Genomic DNA, 24,093 nt, shown 5'->3' with positions numbered 1-24,093 from the left:
TGGTTGCTGATAATGGGCCTCTGTACGCCTATGTAGATATTCCATAAAAAATCAGCCGTTTCCAGCTACAATAGCCATTTACAACATTAACAATGTCTACACTGTATTTCTGATCAATTTGATGTTATTTTAATGGACAAAAAAAGTGCTTTTCTTTCGAAAACAAGGACATTTCTAAGTGACCCCAAACTTTTGAATGGTAGTGTGTGTGTGTGTGTGTGTATATATATATATATATATATATATATATATATATATATATATATATATATATATATTAACCTTTATTTAACTAGGCAGGTCAGTTAAGAGCAAATTCTTATTTACAGTGACGGCCTACCAAAAGGCCTCCTGCGGGGACGGGGGCTGGGATTAAATTTTTTTATATAGGACAAAACACATATCACGACAAGAGAGACACCACAACACTACATAAAGAGAGACCTAAGACAACAACATAGCATGGCAGCAACACATGACAACACAGCATGGTAGCAACACCACATGACAACAACATGGCAGCAGCACAACATGGGAGCAGCACAAAACATGGTTCACCTGATATCAAGAACCTTGTAAAGGCCACTAAAATGTGCAGTTTTGTCACACAACGCCACAGATGTCTCAAGTTTTGAGGGAGCGTGCAATTGGCATGCTGACTGCAGGAATGTCCACCAGAGCTGTTGCCAGATAATTGAATGTTAATTTCTCTACCATAATCCGCCTCCAACGTTGTTTTAGAGAATTTGGCAGTCCGTCCAACTGGCCTCACAACCGTAGAACACGTGTATGGCGAAGTGTGGGTGAGAGGTTCGCTGATGTCAACGTTGTAAACAGAGTTCCCCATGGTGGCAGTGGGGTTATGGTATGGGCAGGCATAAGCTACGGACACAATTGCATTTTATCGATGGCAATTTCAATGCACAGACCGTGACGAGATCCTGAGGCCCACTGTCGTGCCATTTATCCGCTGCCATCACCTCATGTTACAGCATGATAATACACTGCCCCATGTCGCAACGATCTGTACACAATTTCTGAAAGCTGAAAATGTCCCAGTTCTTCCATGGCCTGCATATTCACCAGACATGTCACCCATTGAGCATGTTTGGGATGCTCTGGATTGACTTGTACGACAGCGTGTTCCAGATCCCGCCAATATCCAGCAACTTCGCATAGCCATTTAAGAGGAGTGGGACAACATCCACAATCAACATCCTGTATAATTTATTATCTATTTGTTTTGTCTTACAGACAATACCGTGTGGTGCCTGGGCTTTTTCCTGGAGTGGATTCTTGGAGAGAAACAGAATTCCTTTGCATGCGTGTGTCATTGTAGCAGAACTGTATCTCTCTCGATGGCTTGTACATTATGCTGGATTTCAAGCAGAAGATGACTCAAGAGGAGCTGTTTGATGTCAGTTTGATCATGACAACACTCATCCCACAGCTGTTCAAGTGTTCCCTGAACTTACTGTATGTTTCTTTGGAATGGCAATTTCATCATGTCCACCTCTCCCATCATCTGCTGATCACCAGTTCCCTTAGCTACAGATTGTTACACCAGATAATGTGATTTAACCAAAGTTTTTTGGTATCCATTACTGGGAGTTACAGGATAGGTACTGTTTGGAGTAGCACAGGATTTTCGACCAACCTTAGCTTGGCGATGCGGTCTTCGTCGTCGATTCGTGAAAACAGGAGTCTCATAAAATGTCTGTGTCCAGTTGCAAGGGACCAGTTTGAATTTAGAAAATGCTCTGTTATTAAAACAAATACTTGTTTTGATCCATGAAGTATTCCAACAATGTGTACGTCGCCATCTTGTCTATTTCAAGTCTTCTCTCATTGATCGGGACAGGTGTCTGTCATCATGACATGCAGAACTTTGGGGTGGACACCCACCTGTCTCGATCAATGAGAGAAGACTTGAAATAGATAAGATGGCGGGGTACATTGTTAGATTACTTCATTGTTTAGGGACAATGAGGGACATTGGGAGCTGCTTTTGAGAGGAAATATCAGTCAACAATGTGAATGGACACAACAATGCATTTACTGTCTCTAAGCACAACCCTGCAAAACCGAAACCCCCTTCCTAATCTCAAAGACCTATCTGTAAACATCCCCCGGCCCATTGACTTTGACAAATAATTAGTGTCAATAGTAGCCCTTGGCAGGGGATTTTTATAGGCGTGTCTTTATATTGGGTTTTGAGAATCTGCAGAGAGAAGTAGGAGGTGGTTGTGTCATTACTGTTGTATATGTGTTTTGTCATATATTTTTATCACGACAAGAGAGACACCACAACACTACATAAAGAGAGACCTAAGACAACAACATAGCTTGGCAGAAACACATGACAACACAGCATGATAGCAACACCACATGACAACAACATGGCAGCAGCACAACATGGTAGCAGCACAACATGGGAGCAGCACAAAACATGGTACACCTGATATCAAGAACCTTGTAAAGGCCACTAAAATGTTGTCACACAATGCCACAGATGTCTCATGTTTTGAGGGAGAGTGCAATTGGCATGCTGACTGCAGGAATGTCCACTAGAGCTGTTGCCAGAGACTTGAATGTTCATTTCTCTACCATAATCCGCCTCCAACGTTGTTTTAGAGAATTTGGCAGTCCGTCCAACTGGCCTCACAACCGCAGAACACGTGTATGGCGTAGTGTGGGTGAGAGGTTCGCTGATGTCAACGTTGTAAACAGAGTTCCCCATGGTGGCAGTGGGGTTATGGTATGGGCAGGCATAAGCTACGGACACAATTGCATTTTATCGATGGCAAGTTCAATGCCCAGACCGTGAAGAGATCCTGAGGCCCACTGTCGTGCCATTCATCCGCCGCCATCACCTCATGTTACAGCATGATAATACACTGCCCCATGTCGCAACGATCTGTACACAATTTCTGAAAGCTGAAAATGTCCCAGTTCTTCCATGGCCTGCATATTCACCATACATGTCACCCATTGAGCATGTTTGGGATGCTCTGGATCGACTTGTACAACAGCGTGTTCCAGATCCCGCCAATATCCAGCAACGTCGCACAGCCACTGAAGAGGAGTGGGACAACATTCCACAATCAATAAGATCACAATCTTGTTGTGCTCCATAACGGCAAGGTGTGTCACCCCCCTCATGCTCGTGTACGCATACATTAGTGAAAGGACTCCAGATAACCTGAGTTTTACAAAGAGAAAAGGTAAAAAGAGAAAAGGGGTAGACTAAATGTATGACATGGTCTGGAAGGTTCTCTGTGGTCCTCATGCTACCTCTAACCACCTGTAACCCCATAACACAAACCCCAACAAACACTACCCAATTCATGTTTATGCCATGCTTACTGTAAATCTTAGCCGTCAGCTTGTAAATATTTTTGCCAACTTACCTTACCCTTATGCAGAGCTAATGGAATGGTGGAATCAGATTATGTACCACCTACAACAAAACACACCACAATACACAATTTAACCACCCCACTAATTGTATTGATCTCTATTAGACTGGCTAGTTTAGCACACCTAACATGGACATTTCAATATTGTCAGCTTGCTGTTAGCTAGTTAGTGTCAGCTGAGAACCAACTAACCAACCATAGACAACTTATACACATTCATCATTAGTACCAACACACCCCCGAGAGTAAGTTAGCTATATCAACAATTCTATTTTTACTAACGGAGTGTTGGAATAGATGGCTACCAGATTGAGTTACTCTTATTTGCTAATGTTAGCTAGCTTACGTTAGCTAACGTTTGTCAAACTGGTATTGCATCACTTCCCAGCTGTCGTTTAAATGGATTCCGTTCAGCCTGAAAACCCTTCTGATAATCTTGTTGTTCGAAGTAAACAACGGCATCAACCAAGTTTGTGGGCCCCATCTACCTATCGGAGCGTAGGAAACATCCAAACATCCAACTGCCAGTCAACAGGTAGCCTACTATTTCCTGGACCAGAGAACTCCTTCCTGTAGCTGGCCATCTATCTATTACATTTTAGTTATATTCTGCCTCATTAGGGCATAGCATTACGCATTTCAGTCTGACCCCAAAACTTAGCCTCTCTGGGGTCCTTGCCACAGATGACACATGAAAAAGCCTATGTCTTGCCCCTGCATCCACAGCCAATGACCACCATGTATAGGTAAAAGGTCAACTAGATTATGAAATATGTCGGCCAACACAGGTGTAAGAGTGAGAATACCAACATAGTTTTGTCAACCTGGAACAGAAGAGAGCTTCAAGTTCCTTGGTGTCCACATCACCAACAAACTATCATGGTCCAAACACACCAAGACCATCGTGAAGAGGGCATGACAAAGCCTATTTCCCCCCAAGGAGACTGAAAAGATTTGGAATGGGTCCTCAGATCCTCAAAAGGTTCTACAGCTGCACCATCGAGAGCATCCTGACTGGTTGCATCACCGCCTGGTATGGCAACTGCTCGGTCTCCGACTGCAAGCCCAGTACATCACTGGAGCCAAGCTTTCTGCCATCCAGGACCTCTATACCAGGCGGTGTCAGAGGAAGGCCCTAAAAATGATAAAAGACTCCAGCCACCCTAGTCATAGACTGTTCTCTCTGCTACCGCATGGCAAGCGGTACCGGAGCGCCAAGTCTAGGTCCAAAAGGCTTCTTAGCAGCTTTTACCCCCAAGCCATAAGACTCCTGAACAGCTAATCATGGCTACTGTCACGATCGTCGGATACAGAGGACCAAGGCGCAGCGTGGAAGGTGAACATACTTATTTCTTAAATGATTACACGAACAAAACAACAAATCGATACGTGACGTCCAAAGGTGCAAAACACAAACCTACACAGGAACAAGATCCCACAAACACTGTTTGAAAACAGCCTGTCTAAATATGGTTCCCAATCAGAGACAACCAGCAACAGCTGACACTCGTTGCCTCTGATTGAGAACCACTCTGGCCAACATAGATATACATGAACTAGAATAAACAAAGAACACTCACACCCTGGCTCAACATACAAGCGTCCCCAGAGCCAGGGCGTGACAGCTACCCGGACTATGTGCACCTTTTACACTGTTGCTACTCTGTTTAGTATCTATGCATAGTCACTTTAACTCTACCCACATGTACATATTACCTCAATTATCTCGACTAACCGTTGCCCCCGCACATTGACTCTGTACCGGTACCCCCTGTATATAGCCTCCCTACTGTTATTTTATTTTACTGCTGCTCTTTAATGATTATTTATTTTTTCAATTTTTTACTTAACACTTTTTTTCTTAAAACTGTATTGTTGGTTAAGGGCTTGTAAGTAAGCATTTCAATGTAAGGTCTACACCTGTTGAATTCAGCGCATGTGGCAAATACATTTTGATTTGATTTGATTTGAAGAGGAAATCATAGCCTATTAGGTGACATTTTGGCCTTTTGGTAAATTCTATAACCCCCTTCATGAAAGGTGTTTGTACTTAAAATATGGTCTCCACCTCTGAGGACACTACTCTCTTAGAAAAAAGGTGCTATTTAGAACCTAAAATGGTTATTCGGCTGTCCCCATAGGAGAACACTTTGAAGAACCCTTTTTGGTTCCAGGTAGAATGCTTTTGGTTCCAGGTAGAACCTTTCCACAAAGGGTTCTAACTGGAACCCAAAAGGGTTCTACCTGGAACCAAAAAGGGTTATCCTATGGGGACAGCCAAAGAACCCTTTTGGAACCCTTTTTTCTAAGAATGTAGAAACATACCTGAGGCTTAGGAATGCACCTTTACCGTGGAACCTGTTCACCCATTTATTTACATAAAAAGATAGACTCATCCCATCACCCCGCTCTTTACAAACAGGGAATGATAATCCTGGTTCCCTGCATTGAGGCGCAGTGTGAATATGGGACTGTGTGTATTTTAGAGAGATTTTGTGTGTGTATTTATTTTATTTTTATTTTATATTTTTATTTCACCTTTATTTAACCAGGTAAGCCAGTTGAGAACAAGTTCTCATTTACAGCTGCGACCTGGCCAAGATAAAGCAAAGCAGTGCAATAAAAACAACAACACAGAGTTACAAATGGGATAAACAAAACGTACAGTCAATAACACAATAGAAAAATCTATATACAGTGTGTGCAAATGTAGTAAGTTATGGAGGTAAGGCAATAAATAGGCCATAGTGCAAAATAATTACAATTTAGTATTAACACTGGAATGATAGATAGAGATACTGGGGTGCAAATAAGCAAAATAAATAACAATATGGGGATGAGGTAAGTGTTCGGGCTAATTACAGATGGGCTGTGTACAGGTGCAGTGATCGGTAAGCTGCTCTGACAACTGATGCTTAAAGTTAGTGACGGAGATAAGAGTCTTCAGCTTCCGAGATTTTTGCAGTTCGTTCCAGTCATTGGCAGCAGAGAACTGGAAGGAATGGCGGCCAAAGGAGGTGTTGGCTTTGGGGATGACCAGTGAGATATACCTGCTGGAGCGCATACTACGGGTGGGTGTTGCTATGGTGACCAATGAGCTAAGATAAGGCGGGGATTTGCCTAGCAGTGATTTATAGATGACCTGGAGCCAGTGGGTTTGGCGACAAATATGTAGTGAGGGCCAGCCACCGAGAGCGTACAGGTCACAATGGTGGGTAGTATATGGGGCTTTGGTGACATAACGGATGGCACTGTGATAGACTACATCCAATTTGCTGAGTAGAGTGTTGGAGGCTATTTTGTAAATGACATCGCCGAAGTCAAGGATTGGTAGGATAGTCCGTTTTACAAGGGCATGTTTGGCAGCATGAGTGAAGGAGGCTTTGTTGCGAAATAGGAAGCCGATTCTAGATTTAACTTTGGATTGGAGATGCTTAATGTGAGTCTGGAAGGAGAGTTTACGGTCTAACCAGACACCTAGGTATTTGTAGTTGTCCACATATTCTAAGTCAGACCCGACGAGAGTAGTGATTCTAGTCGGGCGGGCGGGTGCAAGCAGTGTTCGATTGAAGAGCATGCATTTAGTTTTACTAGCGTTTAAGAGCAGTTGAAGGCTACGGAAGGAGTGTTGTATGGCATTGAAGCTCGTTTGGAGGTTTGTTAACACAGTGTCCAATGAAGGGCCAGATGTATACAAAACGGTGTCGTCCGCATAGAGGTGGATCTGAGAGTCACCAGCAGCATGAGCGACATCATTAATATACACAGAGAATAGAGTCGGCCCGAGAATTGAACCCTGTGGCACCCCAATAGAGACTGCCAGAGGTCCAGACAACAGGCCCTCCGATTTGACACATTGAACTCTATCTGAGAAGTAGTTGGTGAACCAGGCGAGGCAGTCATTTGAGAAACCAAGGCTATTTAATCTGCCAATAAGAATGCGGTGGTTGACAGAGTCGAAAGCCTTGGCCAGGTCGATGAAAACGGCTGCACAGTACTGTGTTTTATCGATCGCGGTTATAATATCTTTTAGGACCTTGAGCGTGGCTGAGGTGCACCCATGACCAGCTCGGAAACCAGATTGCATAGCGGAGAAGGTACGGTGGGATTCGAAATGGTCGGTGATCTATTTGTTAACTTGGCTTTCAAATACTTTCGAAAGGCAGGGCAGGATGGATATAGATCTGTAACAGTTTGGATCTAGAGTGTCACCCCCTTTGAAGAGGGGGATGACCGCGGCAGCTTTCCAATCTCTGGGGATCTCAGACGATACGAAAGAGAGGTTGAACAGGCTAGTAATAGGGGTTGCAACAATTTCGGCGGCTAATTTTAGAAAGAAAGGGTCCAGATTGTCTAGCCCAGCTGATTTTGTAGGGGTCCAGATTTTGCAGCTCTTTCAGAACATCAGCTATCTGAATTTGGGTGAAGGAGAAGCGGAGGGGGCATGGGCAGGTTGCAGCGGAGGGTGCAGAGCTGGTGGCCGGGGTAAGGGAAGCCAGGTGGAAAGCATGGCCAGCCGTAGCAAAATGCTTATTGAAATTCTCGATTATCGTAGATTTATCGGTGGTGACAGTGTTTCCTAGCCTCAGTGCAGTGGGCAGCTGGGAGGAGGTGCTCTTATTCTCCATGGACTTTACAGTGCCTCAAAACTTTTTGGAGTTAGTGCTACAGGATGCAAATTTCTGTTTGAAAAAGCTATCATTTGCTTTCCTAACTGATTGTGCAAATTGGTTCCTGACTTCCCTGAAAAGTTGCATATCTCGGGGGGCTGTTCGATGCTAATGCAGTACGCCACAGGTGTGTGGACATACGTTGGTGCAGGAAAGAGGTGTGAGTAACTGCTGAGACACATTCCAATAGATTGTAGATTAAGTAAATTACTCCACCTCTCCCACGGGCAAATCCTGTTTTATGAATAGTAGGGGGGCTGGACTGTTCATGTGGATTTTGAAACAGGACACAGTTCCTACACTAGGAAAATATACTGCACCTTTGGTTAACACAACAGATCTGGTAAAATATACAAGGCACACAGGAAAGCCATCTGCATGTTTCCTTATTGATGTTGTACCTGGATGTAATATTGAAATGAATGGGGCCAGATCGGTATTTGGGATTGGTGTACTTTCTGGAGACATGCACTGCCCTCTATGTGCACAGCATGAAACTGCAACTGATAAGTATTTTGACCAGCAGAGGGCACAAACGTTTTGCTCCGTTTGGGGATCCACAGAGAGAAACAGACGGGGTTTGCCTGTTGTCTTTCCCTTTTCAAAGGGACCAGCCACCCATGTCTGAGCAGGCAGTGTACTTGTTAACAGACTCACAGACCCGCCTATGGGACTGCAGCCACAGGACGCAGAGAGAGGCAAGTTCCCCAAGCTTCAGCATCCCACCACAGATTGGCACCGTCTTCTTCTCTCCTAAATGAACTTCTGCTGAGGGGCCTCATTTTGACAACGTCTCCTACAGTGATCAAAGTTTTGGAATTTAAAAGAAAAGCTACTTTTCAGGCTCTCAAAAATGATTCCCTCTATTTCACTGGTGGTACTGTTGACTGTGTGGGCTTCCGATGCGAAACAAATTCCACAGACAAACAGTGCATCTCTTGAAAAGGATATGTTAAATCTCAACATTCAAGTCATTCAAAGCCATGGTTATGGTGATGAGGATGGAAAACGACTGGAATGGGACAAGCAGCACAAGAGAGTACCGCGGGGTGCAGAGGACGAGGACACAGACGCAGGTGAACCTCAGTCTACCTTCTCACGGTCTTATGAGAACGAGTTCACCACACCCAGAGCTACCCAGTTCTCTAGCTCAACCCTGGACACTGAGGCCAACACAGACTCAACCCTGGACACTGAGGCCAACACAGACTCAACCCTGGACACTGGGGCTAACACATACTCAACCCTGGACACTGGGGCCAACACAGACTCAACTCTGGACACTGGGGCCAACACAGACTCAACCCTGGACACAAGGGCCACTGGGGCCACCACAGACGGGGACCAGGGCAACAGCAGCACCTCAGAGAGGGGGATCACCAACATCCACAACCCTCTGTACCCGGTGACTGACAGCTCCTACACTGCCTACGCTGTCATGTTCCTGTCCCTGGTGGTGTTCTCTGTGGGGATTATAGGGAACCTGGCTGTGATGTGCATCGTCTGGCACAACTACTACATGAGGAGTACCTGGAACTACATCCTGGCCAGCTTGGCTTTCTGGGACTTCCTGGTGCTCTGCTTCTGTTTACCTGTGGTGGTCTTCAATGAGCTCACCAATAAGAGGCTGCTGGGGGACATCTCATGCAGAGTGGTGCCATATATGGAGGTGGGTTTGATTCCCTTAGCCCCCCCACCACCACCACAAACCTCCCCACACACCCCTCAACTCAAACCCCTTATGCCATGGTGGAATCACATGAAAATGATTAATGAACACAACTATTTGTACATGGCTATATGATTATTGGTCCCTAATGACAAGTTTAGTACCTGTTGTTGCCTAAAACAATCATACATTTATTTTTGTTGTTCTTTTGATGATACAATTATTGGATATTTACACTGATTTATTACTTTGTTGCAAACCAGCCCGTGAAAGAAGGTTATGGGTTGAATTATGTTTATGGTCCACATAGTATTGTGAAATGTTGTAAATGTTTAATACTTTTACCAATTGAATCTGTATAGTACATTATTTTCTGGTAAACCAAAGTTTATTAACTGATTACTGTCTGGTAATAAACAAAACATTACACAGTTGTATGTAAGCCATATATTATATGTACTATTTTGATGTTATCAATATAGATACTCCAAATTAAACTCATCATTGTATATCTCGACAGCTAATGTAACAGGTCAGAAAGACTTCTTCCATATTGTAATTTAAATTACAAGTAAAATGCCCTCCTACTATAAAATCATGTTTTACCACAGGGGCCGCATTCGGTCATCAACAACGTCCAGAGGGCACCATTGAACATTTGTTATATTTCCACGCAGTCAAAAGAATTTATACAAAATTGTCCTCTGGCCATCACTTTGGGAATTGCTGATGCTCCCTGACTGTCTAGCTTTCATTTCTGTGATTATTAGCGAGCTAGACACAGTCAATGAACTATATGAATGTAGGTCCATAATCATTTCTACACAGTTTCGATTTGGTTTTAGTCATTTTCAAGGATATTGAGTTCGTCCCCCCCTAAACAGTGTGTGCAGGATGTGAAAAGTAGAGTTTTTGCAAATTCCACCCACATTTGTAGATTGAAAGATTACAACAGTCATAGAAAAACACAGATAAGCAGAAAGAACAGCCCATCATGAAAGATCTAGCATATCTGACAATTTCTTCCTCTTTGCTCCATATAACTCTCCAGGTGACCTCCCTAGGGGTGACATCCTTCAGCCTGTGTGCCCTGGGTATTGACCGCTTCAATGCTACCACCTGCTCCCAGCCCAGAATTCGGCGGGTGGAGCGCTGCCAGTCTATCCTGGCCAAGCTGCTGGTCATATGGGTGGGCTCCATGGTGCTGGCGACCCCAGAGCTGCTGTTGTGGCAGCTCAGCCAGGCCGTGTCTCCAGCCACGGGGGCCGTGGTGGACTCCTGCACCATGAACCCTACCTCCAACCTCCCCGAGTCCATGTACACCCTTGTCATTAACTACCATGAGTGCCGCATGTGGTGGTACTTTGGCTGCTACTTCTGCCTGCCTGTGGTCTTCACCCTGTTGTGCCAGCTGGCCACCTGCCACGTGTCCAATGATGGTATCCCCCAGCGCCTGGAGGAGCACTCCCCCTCCAAGAAGCAGAAGACACAACACAGCCAACAGGTGGAGCGCCAGCTCAACTACACCGTGATGGCCCTGGCCGTGGTCTACGGCATCTGCGCCCTGCCGGAGAACGTGTGCAACATCGTCCTGGCCTACACTGCCATGCCCATCTCTGACAACACTGCCACCCTGCTGGCTCTCATCAACCAGTTCTCCCTGTTCTTCAAGTCGTCGGTGACGCCTGTGCTGCTGCTGTGCCTCTGTAAGTCCCTGGGTCAGGCTTTCATGGACTGTTGCTGCTGCTGCTGCTGTGAGGAGTGCCAACCCAGTGGCTCCCATTCCCCTGGCACCGAGGCCAAACTCAAGAGCACCAACGAGATGTCCTCCTCCATCTTCTTTGACAAAGCCAAGGACAGCTCCACCATCCTGTCGATCAGCGGGTCCAGCTGAGCTGGCCTCTCCTGTCAACCTTTCTTTCCCTCAGATCACCTGACCTGGTTAGACGTGGTAACGAAGCAACTCACCTTTCAGCAGTGGACATTCAAACCTCAACCTCACCCCCCTTTCCTCCTACCACACAGGGATCAGATGCTGAATCTCTCCATGGACACACCTTTGTTTTCAGTGTTGTTAGTCAGAAGATAGGGACCATTGCCAGCGTCACCTTCTCTACCCTTAATGTCTGTAATGTCTCTCCTTCTGATGTTCTCTCCAAATAGAAACCACAACCCATCCAGTTTTAAGGTGGTTCATTTTACAGGAAGTTCAGACTAAATGCAGACTAGAGAGAAGAAGGAGAGAGCTCCATTTAATATCCTTGTAGAAGTGTCACCCCAATCATTTGTATTCAAAAATAAACTGAGTCTTATGTTAGATTATTATGCTAGGTTTGACTAACAACCCCAGAGTATCCAGCACTGAGATCATTCTTTTGTTGATGTCGCAGCCTATTAACATATCTGTTAAACGATGTGTGTTGGCTCTTTAGCCTACACAGACAAGTGTGCCTTTCTTTATGCCCCCCAATTAGTGATGCAGCTACTTCATCTTTAGCCATCCCCGTGTCATTGTATCAATTATTGTTTTGAGTTATATTAATAATCAAGAGGTTTAGACATGGTAATTTCCATCAAATCAAAGTTCTGTGAATAATGCAACATTATTTTACTAGATAACCATGAGAAGTCACTGTACAGAAGTCAAGGTTATAAACCGGTTAGAAGGAGGTTAGGAGGGAAGTCAGACAGAATTTTGTGATTAAGAGAAAAAAAGTTCTGAGACCTAAATCCACCAGCTGTAGTTGTCTTTAATTTATCCAATAAAGGTTTGTAATTTATCAGCGCTTGTCATGTTTCTCGCAAAAAGATTTAATAAACGTTAGTAAAAAAAAAAAGCGTAACTGATTACTAAACCAGATGAAGGGATTTGGGGTGATTTGTGCTTGACGGCGCATCCCATTGACCTTCTGAAACTTAATAATGGGGTCCTCCCTCTGAGCTGGAGCATATTTTTCTCTCACTGATTCAGGCTTTGGACAGCAGCAGAGCTACTCTCATAAGGGTATTATTGTTCACCAGAGGCCAGTGGAAGCCTCCACTCTGAGGCCCTGGGAGTGGAACTACAGTTGAGTTGCCAGGTTACCGTCCCAAAATTCACGGGTATTGCAGACGGGCCAAAGCCTGGGCAGGCCTTCCACCGTTTTTTCACCCTGTCTGGTTCCCCTGGTAACAGGGGTATTTACTGTCCAAATGAACATGGGGCACTGCTGCATGTTCTCTCATGTTGTCATGAAGGTTTGAAAGAAATATATGTTGTTGTTTTTAAAATTAAAAAAATGGAGATGGACATTGGCTTGCTGATGTGAGAAGTTTCCGATGTGATGGACTAGGTTCAATCAGAGATCACCACCACAGCACAGACACCAGGATTATGTAATGTGTTTTTTCCAACATACAATGAAACTCAAGCAAACTTGATTGGACAGCATATCAAAAGATCACCAGTAAGCTAATAGAGCGCAATAGCAATTCCGTCTTTTTGTAGACATTAACAGAGGCTAATTCCGCCATGGCTTGTTGGCCAAAGCCTATGGGGAAAGGCATGTTTTTATTTAGGGGTTTTGGATAAACACTGAAAATAAGGTCTGAGGAGAGCTTGTTGTATTAGATAATCTTCATCAGCTAACCACAGTGTTCATTTTCAGATTCCTATGCGTCTTTTGCAGTTAGTTATTTGAATTATTTGAACCCTTACGAAAAAAGATTGCAGTTAGAGTGCAGTATAAAATAACACTGTTTATTTTTTTACTACAGTAGTTTTGCAGTGTAACTGCAGTTACAGTGCAGTATAAATGTAGTTCAACTGCAGAACACTTCAGTTATTCTTTAATTACTGCATCCAAAATACCACAGTCGACTGTAGTTACTGCACTTTTACTGCAGTTTCAAAACTGCAATCTTTTTTTGTAAGGGCACTTTTTGTGAATTTTGAAGCATTTATGTCATCAAAACAAGCACATAAAGGCTTCATAATTCATGAAGGTCATGTTAACTGACTGATATTATCTCATAAAACCAAACGTATAAGATCTATTAATGCTATGTTAACCTCAGACCTTATTTTCTGCGTATATCCCAAAACCCCATTCTTTCCCCATTAATTTTCCTCATAGGAATGGCCAACAAACCAGAGGTAGAAAATGCTAACTCATTAAAACATTTTAGGACTACAAGCTGGTGAGCTCTATAGGGCCTACCAATACCCAATTGTGATTCACTTAGAAGTCAGTTTGAATGTACAGAGACAGTCTGTTTCCACATTAAATGATGCACTGATTGAAGGGTTTAGAGAGAGAGGAGGGTATTTTTTTCGGGTGTTGGTTGACCTCTTTAGAGTTTCTCTCTCTGGGTCTTGGAGCCTGTTCAGAGGCTGTCAGGGCCTGGGCAGATGAGTGTGTGAGAGAGAGGTGCTGCAGCCTCATTAGCAGTGATCAGAGCTCCTTACCAGCTCCTGTGGACACTAATGACTGAACAGTGAACAGTCGCCTCTCTGTTTCATTAATGAAGCCACCAACACAATTCAACAGACATCCCCTGCCACAACATCCAATGCCAGTCTGCTAACATACAAAGACTGAGGGAGTGGGATGATTTATGAAGCCCTGCAACAGGTGAATAAATAGAAAGCTTCATTCCAGGATGAAAAGTTGACTACATGATGACACAGTAAGCTGGCATTACAAGCAGAAATAGGACAGAAGTTATCAACTTTATAGATCAGATCATGTGCACTCATTTGATTGATACTGTAAGTACATTACTAAATGCCTGATTAAATTATTTTGCGTTAAACTACTTTTTTTCTGCATTGTCAGATTATCGCAAACATTAAATGCTAAGCAAAAAGTAATTGTGGAGAAATCCTTGGTAGTCTATTTATGAAACACCGAAGACAAGTGTGCCGACGTGAATGGACCTATCTTCTGGCACTGCCAGTGTGTGTTTTGTATGTACTGTAAGAGTGCACACTCTCCGTGTGTTTGTGTGAACGTGAGACTGCATGTGAATGTTTTTTTTAATGGTGAGAGGCAATACTGTATGTGTGCCTGTTTGTCATTGAGAGAGAGAGAGAGAGAGAGAGAGAGAGAGAGAGAGAGAGAGAGAGAGAGAGAGAGAGAGAGAGAGAGAGGAGAGAGAGAGAGAGAGAGTGTCTCTCTCACATGGTGCATGTCCTCTTTGGGTTGGCTCAGTGAACGCAGACTAATATGACCTGAATGTCCCCACTTATGAACACAGAGCTGCCTCTCCTCCCCTGATGCGGGGACAATGTTTGTTTTGTTCTGTGGGAATATTGACGAGGGTTGGGGGGGAGCTCTCAGAGCCATTCACCCCCGTTGTCAAGGCAGAGGCCTGACAGAGAGCTTTGGCCCTCCGAGGAACACAAATTGATCTGAATCAGAGAGGCTGGCGCGGATCCTCAGCATGAACGTCCACACACACACACACACCAGTCCGCTCCGGACCCCGGGCCTCTATAGCCACCGGACTGGACCACCTTGTTCTCTTATACAGGAAGACCTGGTATGCCTCATTATTGTGATGCCAAGGAGTGACAAGAACAGAGCTTGTTGTCACAACTCGTTCGTATTCATGGCCAATTGTGGCTCAACCCAGAGAAGAAGGAGAGTAGAGAGGGAAGTAACTTCTATTCAGCTTTAGTCTGGGCCGTTCTGAGATCACCACTCTCATAGTACCTCTCTGGTACCCACAGTTCCTCCCCTCTCTGGGGTCTGGGTGCTTGGGAAGCCCTCCAAAACACCCCAACACAACTTCTTTACCACATTGGTCCTGAGATTTGCCATACACAAAGGCTTTACTTTACTTTGAAAAACAGCATTGAGAAAGGGGTGAGAGAGAGTGTTGTAGGGGGAGAACACACTCCCCATACTTGTGTAGTGTAAGCACGTTAGAACTTGCGTACTGGTTTAGGAGTTCTTGGTTTACAAATCCCTCTTCCATACCAGCCTTTGACTAAATCTAAAATGGCTATTTTTATATAATGAAATATACAGAGAAACAATACACAGGAACAACAGATCTCAAAAATCTACGATATGAAACTAAAATGTGTGAAAGTGCCAGTCAGTGGAATTAATTTTCCACAGGGCAGCATTGTGTGCAAAAGACAGAAGTCACATAATGGTCCGACCCGGTAGACTGCTCAGCCTGCTGCCGGGCTTTACTGCAGCAGTAGATAATCTCCAAGTGACAGTCCTGAGGTTACTAACCATGAATCCTGCTAAACTTCCTGTCTAATGCACAACCTCCAAAAATGAGCAAACTGCCCCCAGAATACTCATTATAACGCTGTGATCAGAAGTAGTTTAGACCACACACAGACACATTCAGACCATGTATGTGTTTAAAATAGTTTTAGAGGGAATGACTGCCTTATGTACAGTCGTGGTCAAAAGTTTTGAGATTCTTTAATTACTGCGTCCAAAATACCACAGTCGACTGCAGTTACTGCACTTTTACTGCAGTTTCAAAACTGCAATCTTTTTTTTGGAAGGGCACTTTTTGTGAATTTTGAAGCATTTGTGTCATCAAAACAGGCACATAAAGGCTTCATAATTCATGAAGGTCATGTTAACTGACTGATATTATCTCATAAAACCAAACGTATAAGATCTATCAATGCTATGTTAACCTCAGACCTTATTTTCTGCGTATATCCCAAAACCCCATTCTTTCCCCATTAATTTTCCTCATAGGAATGGCCAACAAACCAGAGGTAGAAAATGCTAACTCATTAAAACATTTTAGGACTACAAGCTGGTGAGCTCTATAGGGCCTACCAATACCCAATTGTGATTCGCTTAGAAGTCAGTTTGAATGTACAGAGACAGTCTGTTTCCCACATTAAATGATGCACTGATTGAAGGGTTTAGAGAGAGAGGAGGGTATTTTTTTCGGGTGTTGGTTGACCTCTTTAGAGTTTCTCTCTCTGGGTCTTGGAGCCTGTTCAGAGGCTGTCAGGGCCTGGGCAGGTGAGTGTGTGAGAGAGAGGTGCTGGAGCCTGACACAAGTATTGGTCTTCACAAAGTTCACTGCTTCAGTGTTATGAGATATTTTTGTCAGATGTTACTATGGTATACTGAAGTATAATTACAAGCATTCCATAAGTGTCAAAGGCTTTTATTGACAATTACATTAAGTTTATGCAAAGAGTCAATATTTACAGTGTTGACCCTTCTTTTTCAAGACCTCTGCAATCCGCCCTGGCATGCTGTCAATTAACTTCTGGGCCACTTCCTGACTGATGGCAGCCCATTCTTGCATAATCAATGCTTGGAGTTTGTCAGAATTTGTGGGGTTTTGTTTGTCCACCCGCCTCTTGAGGATCGACCACATGTTTTCAATGGGATTAAGGTCTGGGGAGTTTCCTGGCCATGGACCCAAAATGTCGATGTTTTGTTCCCCGAGCCACTTAGTTATCACTTTTGCCTTATGGCAAGGTGCTCCATCATGCTGGAAAAGGCATTGGTTGTCACCAAACTGTTCTTGGATGGTTGGGAGAAGTTGCTCTCGGAGGATGTGTTGGTACCATTCTTTTTATTCATGGCTGTGTTCTTAGGCAAAATTGTGAGTGAGCCCACTCCCTTGGCTGAGAAGCAACCCCACACATGAATGGTCTCAGGATGCTTTACTGTTGGCATGACACAGGACTGATGGTAGCGCTCACCTTGTCTTCCGGATGCCTCAAACAATCGGAAAGGGGATTCATCAGATAAATTGACTTTACCCCAGTCCTCAGCAGTCCAATCCCTGTACCTTTTGCAGAATATCAGTCTGTCCCTGATGTTTTTCCTGGAGAGAAGTGGCTTCTTTGCTGCCCTTCTTGACACCAGGCCATCCTCCAAAAATCTTCGCCTCACTGTGCGTGCAGATGCACTCACACCTGCCTGCTGCCATTCCTGAGCAAGCTCTGCACTGGTGGTGCCCCGATCCCGCAGCTGAATCAACTTTAGGAGACGGTCCTGGCTCTTGACACCTTCTTCACAACAATTGAACCTCTCTCCTTGAAGTTCTTGATTGTCTGATAAATGGTTGATTTAGGTGCAATCTTACTAGCAGCAATATCCTTTCCTGTGAAGCCATTTTTGTGCAAAGCAATGATGACGGCACGTGTTTCCTTGCAGGTAACCATGGTTAACAGAGGAAGAACAATGATTTCAAGCACCACCCTCCTTTTTAAAGCTTCCAGTCTGTTATTCTAACTCAATCAGCATGACAGAGTGATCTCCAGCCTTGAACTCGTCAACACTCTCACATTTTACATTTACATTTTAGTCATTTAGCAGACGCTCTTATCCAGAGCGACTTACAGTTAGTGATTACATTTTTTTTTATACTGGCCCCCCGTGGGAATCGAACCCACAACCCTGGCGTTGCAAACGCCATGCTCTATCAACTGAGCTACATCCCTGCCGGCCATTCCCTCCCCTACCCTGGACGACGCTGGGCCAATTGTGCGCCGCCCATGAGTCTCCCGGTCGCGGCCAGGTGCGACAGAGCCTGGATTAATCACCTGTGTTAACGAGAGAATCACTGACATGATGTCAGCTGGTCCTTTTGTGGCAGGGCTGAAATGCAGTGGAAATGTTTTTTGGGATTAAGTTCATTTTCATGGCAAATAGGGACTTTGCAATTAATTGCAATTCATCTGATCACTCTTCATGACATTCTGGAGTATACGCAAATTGCCATAATCAAAATTGAGGCAGCAGACTTTGTGAAAATTAGTATTTGTGTCATTCTCAAAACTTTTGACCACGACTGTATAGCCTACTCTCAATCACCAAGAAATGATCTGCGACCGGGAAGCTACTGCCCCCTGCTGTTCCCTCAATGCAACTCCTGCTTCAATAATATTATGTGGGTAGGCTTGGATCTTCTAAACTTGGATCTTCCCTTGAGGAAATCCTTTAGTAATAGTTTCAGAAAATAATATTCTGTGGTTTTTTTTGTTTAAGTGCCTAATAAAGTCCCTATAGGACTTTTGCTATTTTACTATTCAAAGGCAAGCCCTAACTGAGGACAGAGAGCAACATTCTTTAAAGGGCCAATCCGTAGTTGAAACAATAACAAAGCCTGTTTCGGTAAAAAGCTGAGGGATGCACCTGGAGAAATGTAGCCACTCTCAATTTCATAGACAGAGCTATGGATGCAAGGACTGACCATCAAATATATCAGAATTATAGTTTTAAGCATGTTTTAAGGCTATACAATGTTTATAAACATTGGAGTAAAATAAGCTTCTATTTTGGGTTCTGATGGGGCACAACAGTGGAACTAAGCTCATGAGACATTTATGATATATTCTTCAAGTATCCATCCAAAAAGTGATATAGCTACTGCAGATTGCGCCTTTAACCACAATGGTCAAGGTAAGTACAGTTCTCAGAGGTAACAGTTGAAGGAGCCACAGCTATTTTCCTCATTGACTGGAGTGATTAGAAATGAGAGGCACTTTTCCTCAGGTTGTGATGAGTGCCGTGGCATGGATCTTTAATTAGAGAGCAACCAAAACAATAAGGTTTCTCCCACATTGATTCTTTCATATACATGAAACAGCCAGACAAACATACACACGACACCCCATGAAAAGCACCAACCATCATCAACAATCCAAAGCCACAGTGAGATGCTGTACTGTGTGGCAACAAGAATCATATGAATTCTGCAGACCATGTATAAAGTGGTTTTCACCATTGTTTTTTTGTTATCATAAGCAAGTCCTATTAAAAACACAATCAACTTAATTGAAACAATAATGTACAAACAGGTTAAAACAGATACAGTATTTACTATATTTGCCATAAAAATAACCATTTATAGTTCATTCTCAAAGGTCCCACAAATACTTATGCCCCAGCATGCAAACAAATAAGCAAAGATATGTTGTTGCTGTTGTCAATAATGACTTAGGTGAGGTTGGCCATGTAGGAGGCAATATAATAATCATAGACATGTACGTTTTTATACAAAATTAGATAGGAGCCTTCATCGTTAGTTCATCTGAAATTTCCAACACCTTGGTTCTATTGGCTGGCACCTGTAGAATCTCAATTTATCAAGGGGACTTCTTTATCACAGATTTTCAATTTCTAATGGGTTATTTATGATCATGTAATGACATGAAAACTGGCCAAATAGTATCTGTACATTACTGTACATAATTATATAAATCAATGACAGGAAATGGGAAAAGAATATGCAAAAATCTAAACATTTACATTTTGTTGGTAAACCATGTGTTGCAGATATTGCTTGACCATTGACATGGTAATAGAAATTAAAACTGTCCATGTTGCTTAGTTTAAAGAAAATCTGCCTGCTGTTTCTAAACTACCAAAAGTGTGTCAGGACGACCGACAGACAGAGAAGATGAGATATAACGTAAATGTATATATAGATATATATTCACAACAGAGATTACATCAAGGGCATCTTTAACAGCACCTCCCATTAGCCTTTAAAAGACAGAGTAATGGAGAGACTTGTGCAAACTCCAAGTATTTCAATCAAATGTTGTAACACTCCCCCTTCATAAAAGGTACATCCTGTACCATTTAAAGTCGGGCGCTGTTGTTGGGAAGTAATACGACTATGGTCTAAGACAGGGGCTCCCAACCAGGGGTACTTGGCCTATCCACAGGTAGTACTTCAAGACTCATGAGACCATAGGCTTACTGGTAAAATGCACATGAGGGGGTACTTCAAGGGTACTCTGGGCAGAGCAAAATTCAGTTGGTGGTACAGTAAGCGAAAAAAAGTTGGGAACCACTGGTCTAAGACATGAATACGGTTTGAAATGTGATAGTGTGGTAAAGTTGATTTTGAAGCTGCTAAGTGATGCAGTGTTCAGACTCCAGTCTTTTCTACCTATTGGGAACAGAGGTTATGTAATGTACAGTACTCTGCCCTGTCTCTGGATCAGTTGAATATAAACCTCAATATCAACAGAGATGATGAAGTATGACATATGAACATCAGGGCAGCTAAGTACCACTTTATCCATCAGAGGTCACAAGAAGTGTTATATTACAAAAAGAAAATGAACACTGCAAGTAAAACGTTTCCAGGCACCCTTCAGGAGAGTGGAATCAGGCGGGGGGTCTTGGCGGGAGAGGGCCATCCAAAGAAAAGGGGGAGTATGGAAAAGCTGGGGAGGACAGACGGCCAGGTGAAATGGGACAGGTGCAGGCCTGTGGGGCGGTCTGTGTCGTGAGAGGAGGTTCTCATGAAGTGCTCCGCTTGATTCTGGAGTGCTGGATCAGCCACTGTAGTGTGATATCTGGAGGTGAAATAACAAATAACAGGTGTTTAAATGCCATGAAATACATTGGAAAACTAAGGTAACATTTTCTGTGATATAAGATATAACAAGTCAAAGACATCAGATGCTTACCAATGTTGTCCTTTTCCTTGCAGGAGATGGAGTAACAGCAGATCTCTCTGTCTTGTATGGCCGAGAGGTTCCTGTGGACCACAGAGGAGACATGAGCATTTCAAACACAGACGGACACAGAGACAGAGACACACAGAGCTGATGCTTACATTCTCTCAATCAGCTCCTTCTCGTCCAGCGCCCCAGGAAGATCCCTCTTATTCCCCAAGACAAGAACCTGTGAGGGGGAAACAATATTTGTTTAATATTTATTTAGGCAGGGGGAGTCCCATTGAGACCAAGGTCGGTTTTTAATAATAAATAATAATAATAATATTATTATTTATTATTAAGGGAGCCCTGCATGACAAGACCAAGCAATTACACAATGAAAGCAAGAGAATAGCGTATGGAGAGTTGGACAAAGTCCAGTAGTAGACCTACTATTATAGCTACTAGATCAGCTAACTCTGTATGGGGTTACTCACAGGAATACCTTGGAGCTGGGGCTTGTCCAACAAGTTGTGTAGTTCATTCTTAGAGGCCTCTGTCTTTTCTGGGTCAGCTGCATCAACCATGTACCTTACAAATTATATGGTTTCAAAAGTTACAATACATTTCTTTATTTGAAATAAGCTACCAATATAATTGAGCACTCCCAGCACAAGGGAGTGGGAGGGTGCTGTTACTCACACAATGGCACTGACTCCACGACAGTATCGCTCCCACATGCTCCTGAATCGAGGCTGACCGCCGATATCCCACAGCTAAGAAGGAAGAGTTCAAAACATCAATACAGCATTGATACTGCATAGCTAATCAGTTTTGAACCTTTCACAATGAATAAAATAGCTTAAGTGGGTCACAGTAAATCACAGGGACCATCCAAGATCACCCCTTCCACTTCATACTCCTCCCTCTGGAGCAAACAAGAAATGAATCAAGAGATGAATCAAGTGATGACCATGAAGTGGCCTAACCTCTAACCTGGCAGTATACGGACCTTGATGGTGACGTTTCCCTTGGTGATCTTCCTCATGTTGAAGCCCACTGTGGGAATCATGTCTTCACTGAACTGGCCCGACTGCAAGCAAGGGGAAAGAATAAAGGTGGGTTAAATTTATGTTATGTTCAAATCATCTGGGCCCAGTTTTTCAAAAATTATCTATCTGGATTTCGCCTATCCGATAGGATTAACTGCATAGAAATAGAATGAATAGAACAGTTGACTCATTGACTTAAATGGGGACTCGTTCTATTAATTATATTTCTATGAATTTAATAGTATTCGATAGCCGAAATCAGGATAGATAACTTCTTAAAAACGGGGCCTGGGAACTAGCTATAGTTAATAAAATATTACTGAAATTGTGAAATATGTTAATGTTGCTAATAAAACTGTCATCCTAGTCAATTCCGGAAAGAGAGAAGACACAGACAAGATTGAATGCACAACAAGTGAACTGAATTAATACACCTGATTGTCTTGACTTAACAGATGTGATGATGAGTGATGATGGACTAACGTTATACTGCTACATGCCTCATGTGTGCATGTTGTCGTTAGCTAACCAAGCTAGCTAGGGTCATCACCGCCCGAGCATGTCTGGGACCACACAGAGGCAGCTAGCTAGCTTCCTCGCTAAACTAGCTAACTACTGTATCATTACAAAATATCAGATTACAGAAACACGATTGAAACATATAAAATGGTTATGATAGTAGAAGCTAGCTAGCTGCTTAGCTAACATAATTTGCATCGCTGGAGCACGAGTAAGCATCTCGATCTGTTTAACAACAATGGACACCATCAGATGACAGCAGATTGACCGTACCGCGATCACGTTTACGAAGGTTGTCTTGCCCGAATACTGGAGTCCCACCAATGTCAACTCCATCTCCTCCTTCCAAAACAGTGCTTTGATCCAGTCAAGGAGCTTGTTGATCAATGCGATCATCCTGGGAGCGTTGTGATGGCACTGCTACTGGAACTGGAGTTTGCTAGCCTCCTAGCTAGCTAACGTTAGCTACAAGTTGTCTAGCTAGCGCTAGCTATCTAGCTTGCAGTGACAACACAGGGTACAGAACGTATTATTAACGGTCGAATAACGTGCCTATAATGAATATTCACTAAATAATATGTTTTGCGCAACGTGTTAGCACTATTATTTTAAGTATGTTTTAGTTATCTGCCTTGTTTACTACAACTCCTTCCTCCCTGTCTGTCTTTCCTGCCTGATAAGGGTCGTCACTAGCTAATACAGCCACAAAGTCATAAACCCCGCCCATTTATAACATTTATCTTCTTAAAATGTGATTTTAAACCTAACCTTAACCCTAACCTTAACCACACTGCTAACCGTATGCCTAACCCTAAACTTAAATTAAGACCCCCCCCCAAAATTGTTTTCATTAATTTTTACGATACAGCCAATTTTGACTTTGTGGCTGTGGTAACTAGTGGAAACCCCTGTTAAGGGTTGTTCTTCCTCATTGGGTGCGGTTTCAGAATCACATCAGCCACAAATAGTTATGCAAATCTTTGCATCAGCGTCTCATCAGCAACACTAAAAAAGTACTTCTGGGTCACGGAATTTCGGATTTTCTGTTTTTTGCGTGTCGCAATATCAAATCAAATCAAATGTTCTTCGTCAAATGCGCCGAATACAACAGGTGTGACCTTACCGTGAAACGCTTACTAACAAACCCTAACCAACAATGCAGTTTTAAGAAAAATAAGAGTTAAGAAAATATTTACTAAATGAACTAAAGTAAAAATAAAAGAGCAACAATAAAATAACAATAACGAGGCTATATACAGGGGTACCTGTGCGAGTCAATGTGCTGGGGTACAGGTTAGTCGAGGTAATTGAGGTAATATGTTCATGTAGTTAGGGGTAAAGTGACTATGCATAGATAATAAATAATAATTAGTGCCTT

At 43.2% G+C, this 24,093-nt stretch overlaps 2 protein-coding genes across 2 annotated transcripts; one reads left to right on the top strand and one right to left on the bottom strand.

The window, feature by feature from the left end:
• Positions 1-8,780: 8,780 nt before the first annotated feature.
• LOC311149383 (G-protein coupled receptor 37-like 1) lies at positions 8,781-12,583 on the top strand. The gene is made up of 2 exons (XM_084186562.1): positions 8,781-9,758; positions 10,810-12,583. The coding sequence occupies exons 1-2, from the start codon at positions 8,943-8,945 to the stop codon at positions 11,650-11,652; spliced, it is 1,659 nt and encodes a 552-aa protein (XP_084042688.1). The 5' UTR covers positions 8,781-8,942; the 3' UTR covers positions 11,653-12,583.
• A 6,661-nt stretch (positions 12,584-19,244) lies between these two features.
• Positions 19,245-23,421, bottom strand: LOC311149401 (ADP-ribosylation factor-like protein 8A). The gene is made up of 7 exons (XM_084186581.1): positions 22,989-23,421; positions 22,157-22,237; positions 21,847-21,920; positions 21,642-21,735; positions 21,324-21,391; positions 21,175-21,245; positions 19,245-21,060 (listed from the first exon to the last, which is right to left on the bottom strand). The coding sequence occupies exons 1-7, from the start codon at positions 23,109-23,111 to the stop codon at positions 21,005-21,007; spliced, it is 567 nt and encodes a 188-aa protein (XP_084042707.1). The 5' UTR covers positions 23,112-23,421; the 3' UTR covers positions 19,245-21,004.
• Positions 23,422-24,093: the final 672 nt, after the last annotated feature.

This window comes from Coregonus lavaretus (genome assembly GCF_964263955.1).
Source record: "Coregonus lavaretus genome assembly, chromosome: 22".
NCBI classification, from domain to species: domain Eukaryota; kingdom Metazoa; phylum Chordata; class Actinopteri; order Salmoniformes; family Salmonidae; genus Coregonus; species Coregonus lavaretus.
The sequence above is the reverse complement of the archived record's forward strand: the minus strand, read 5'-3'. Positions and strand labels throughout refer to the sequence as shown.

Coding starts and splice junctions, on each gene's coding strand:
- LOC311149383 (XM_084186562.1), top strand. CDS start 8,943: ATGATTCCCTCTATTTCACTGGTGGTACTGTTGACTGTGTGGGCTTCC. Junction 9,759..10,809: donor GAGTGGTGCCATATATGGAG/GTGGGTTTGATT, acceptor ATAACTCTCCAG/GTGACCTCCCTAGGGGTGAC.
- LOC311149401 (XM_084186581.1), bottom strand. CDS start 23,111: ATGATCGCATTGATCAACAAGCTCCTTGACTGGATCAAAGCACTGTTT. Junction 21,921..22,156: donor AGGGAAACGTCACCATCAAG/GTCCGTATACTG, acceptor CTTCCTTCTTAG/CTGTGGGATATCGGCGGTCA. Junction 21,736..21,846: donor CGTGGAGTCAGTGCCATTGT/GTGAGTAACAGC, acceptor ATAATTTGTAAG/GTACATGGTTGATGCAGCTG.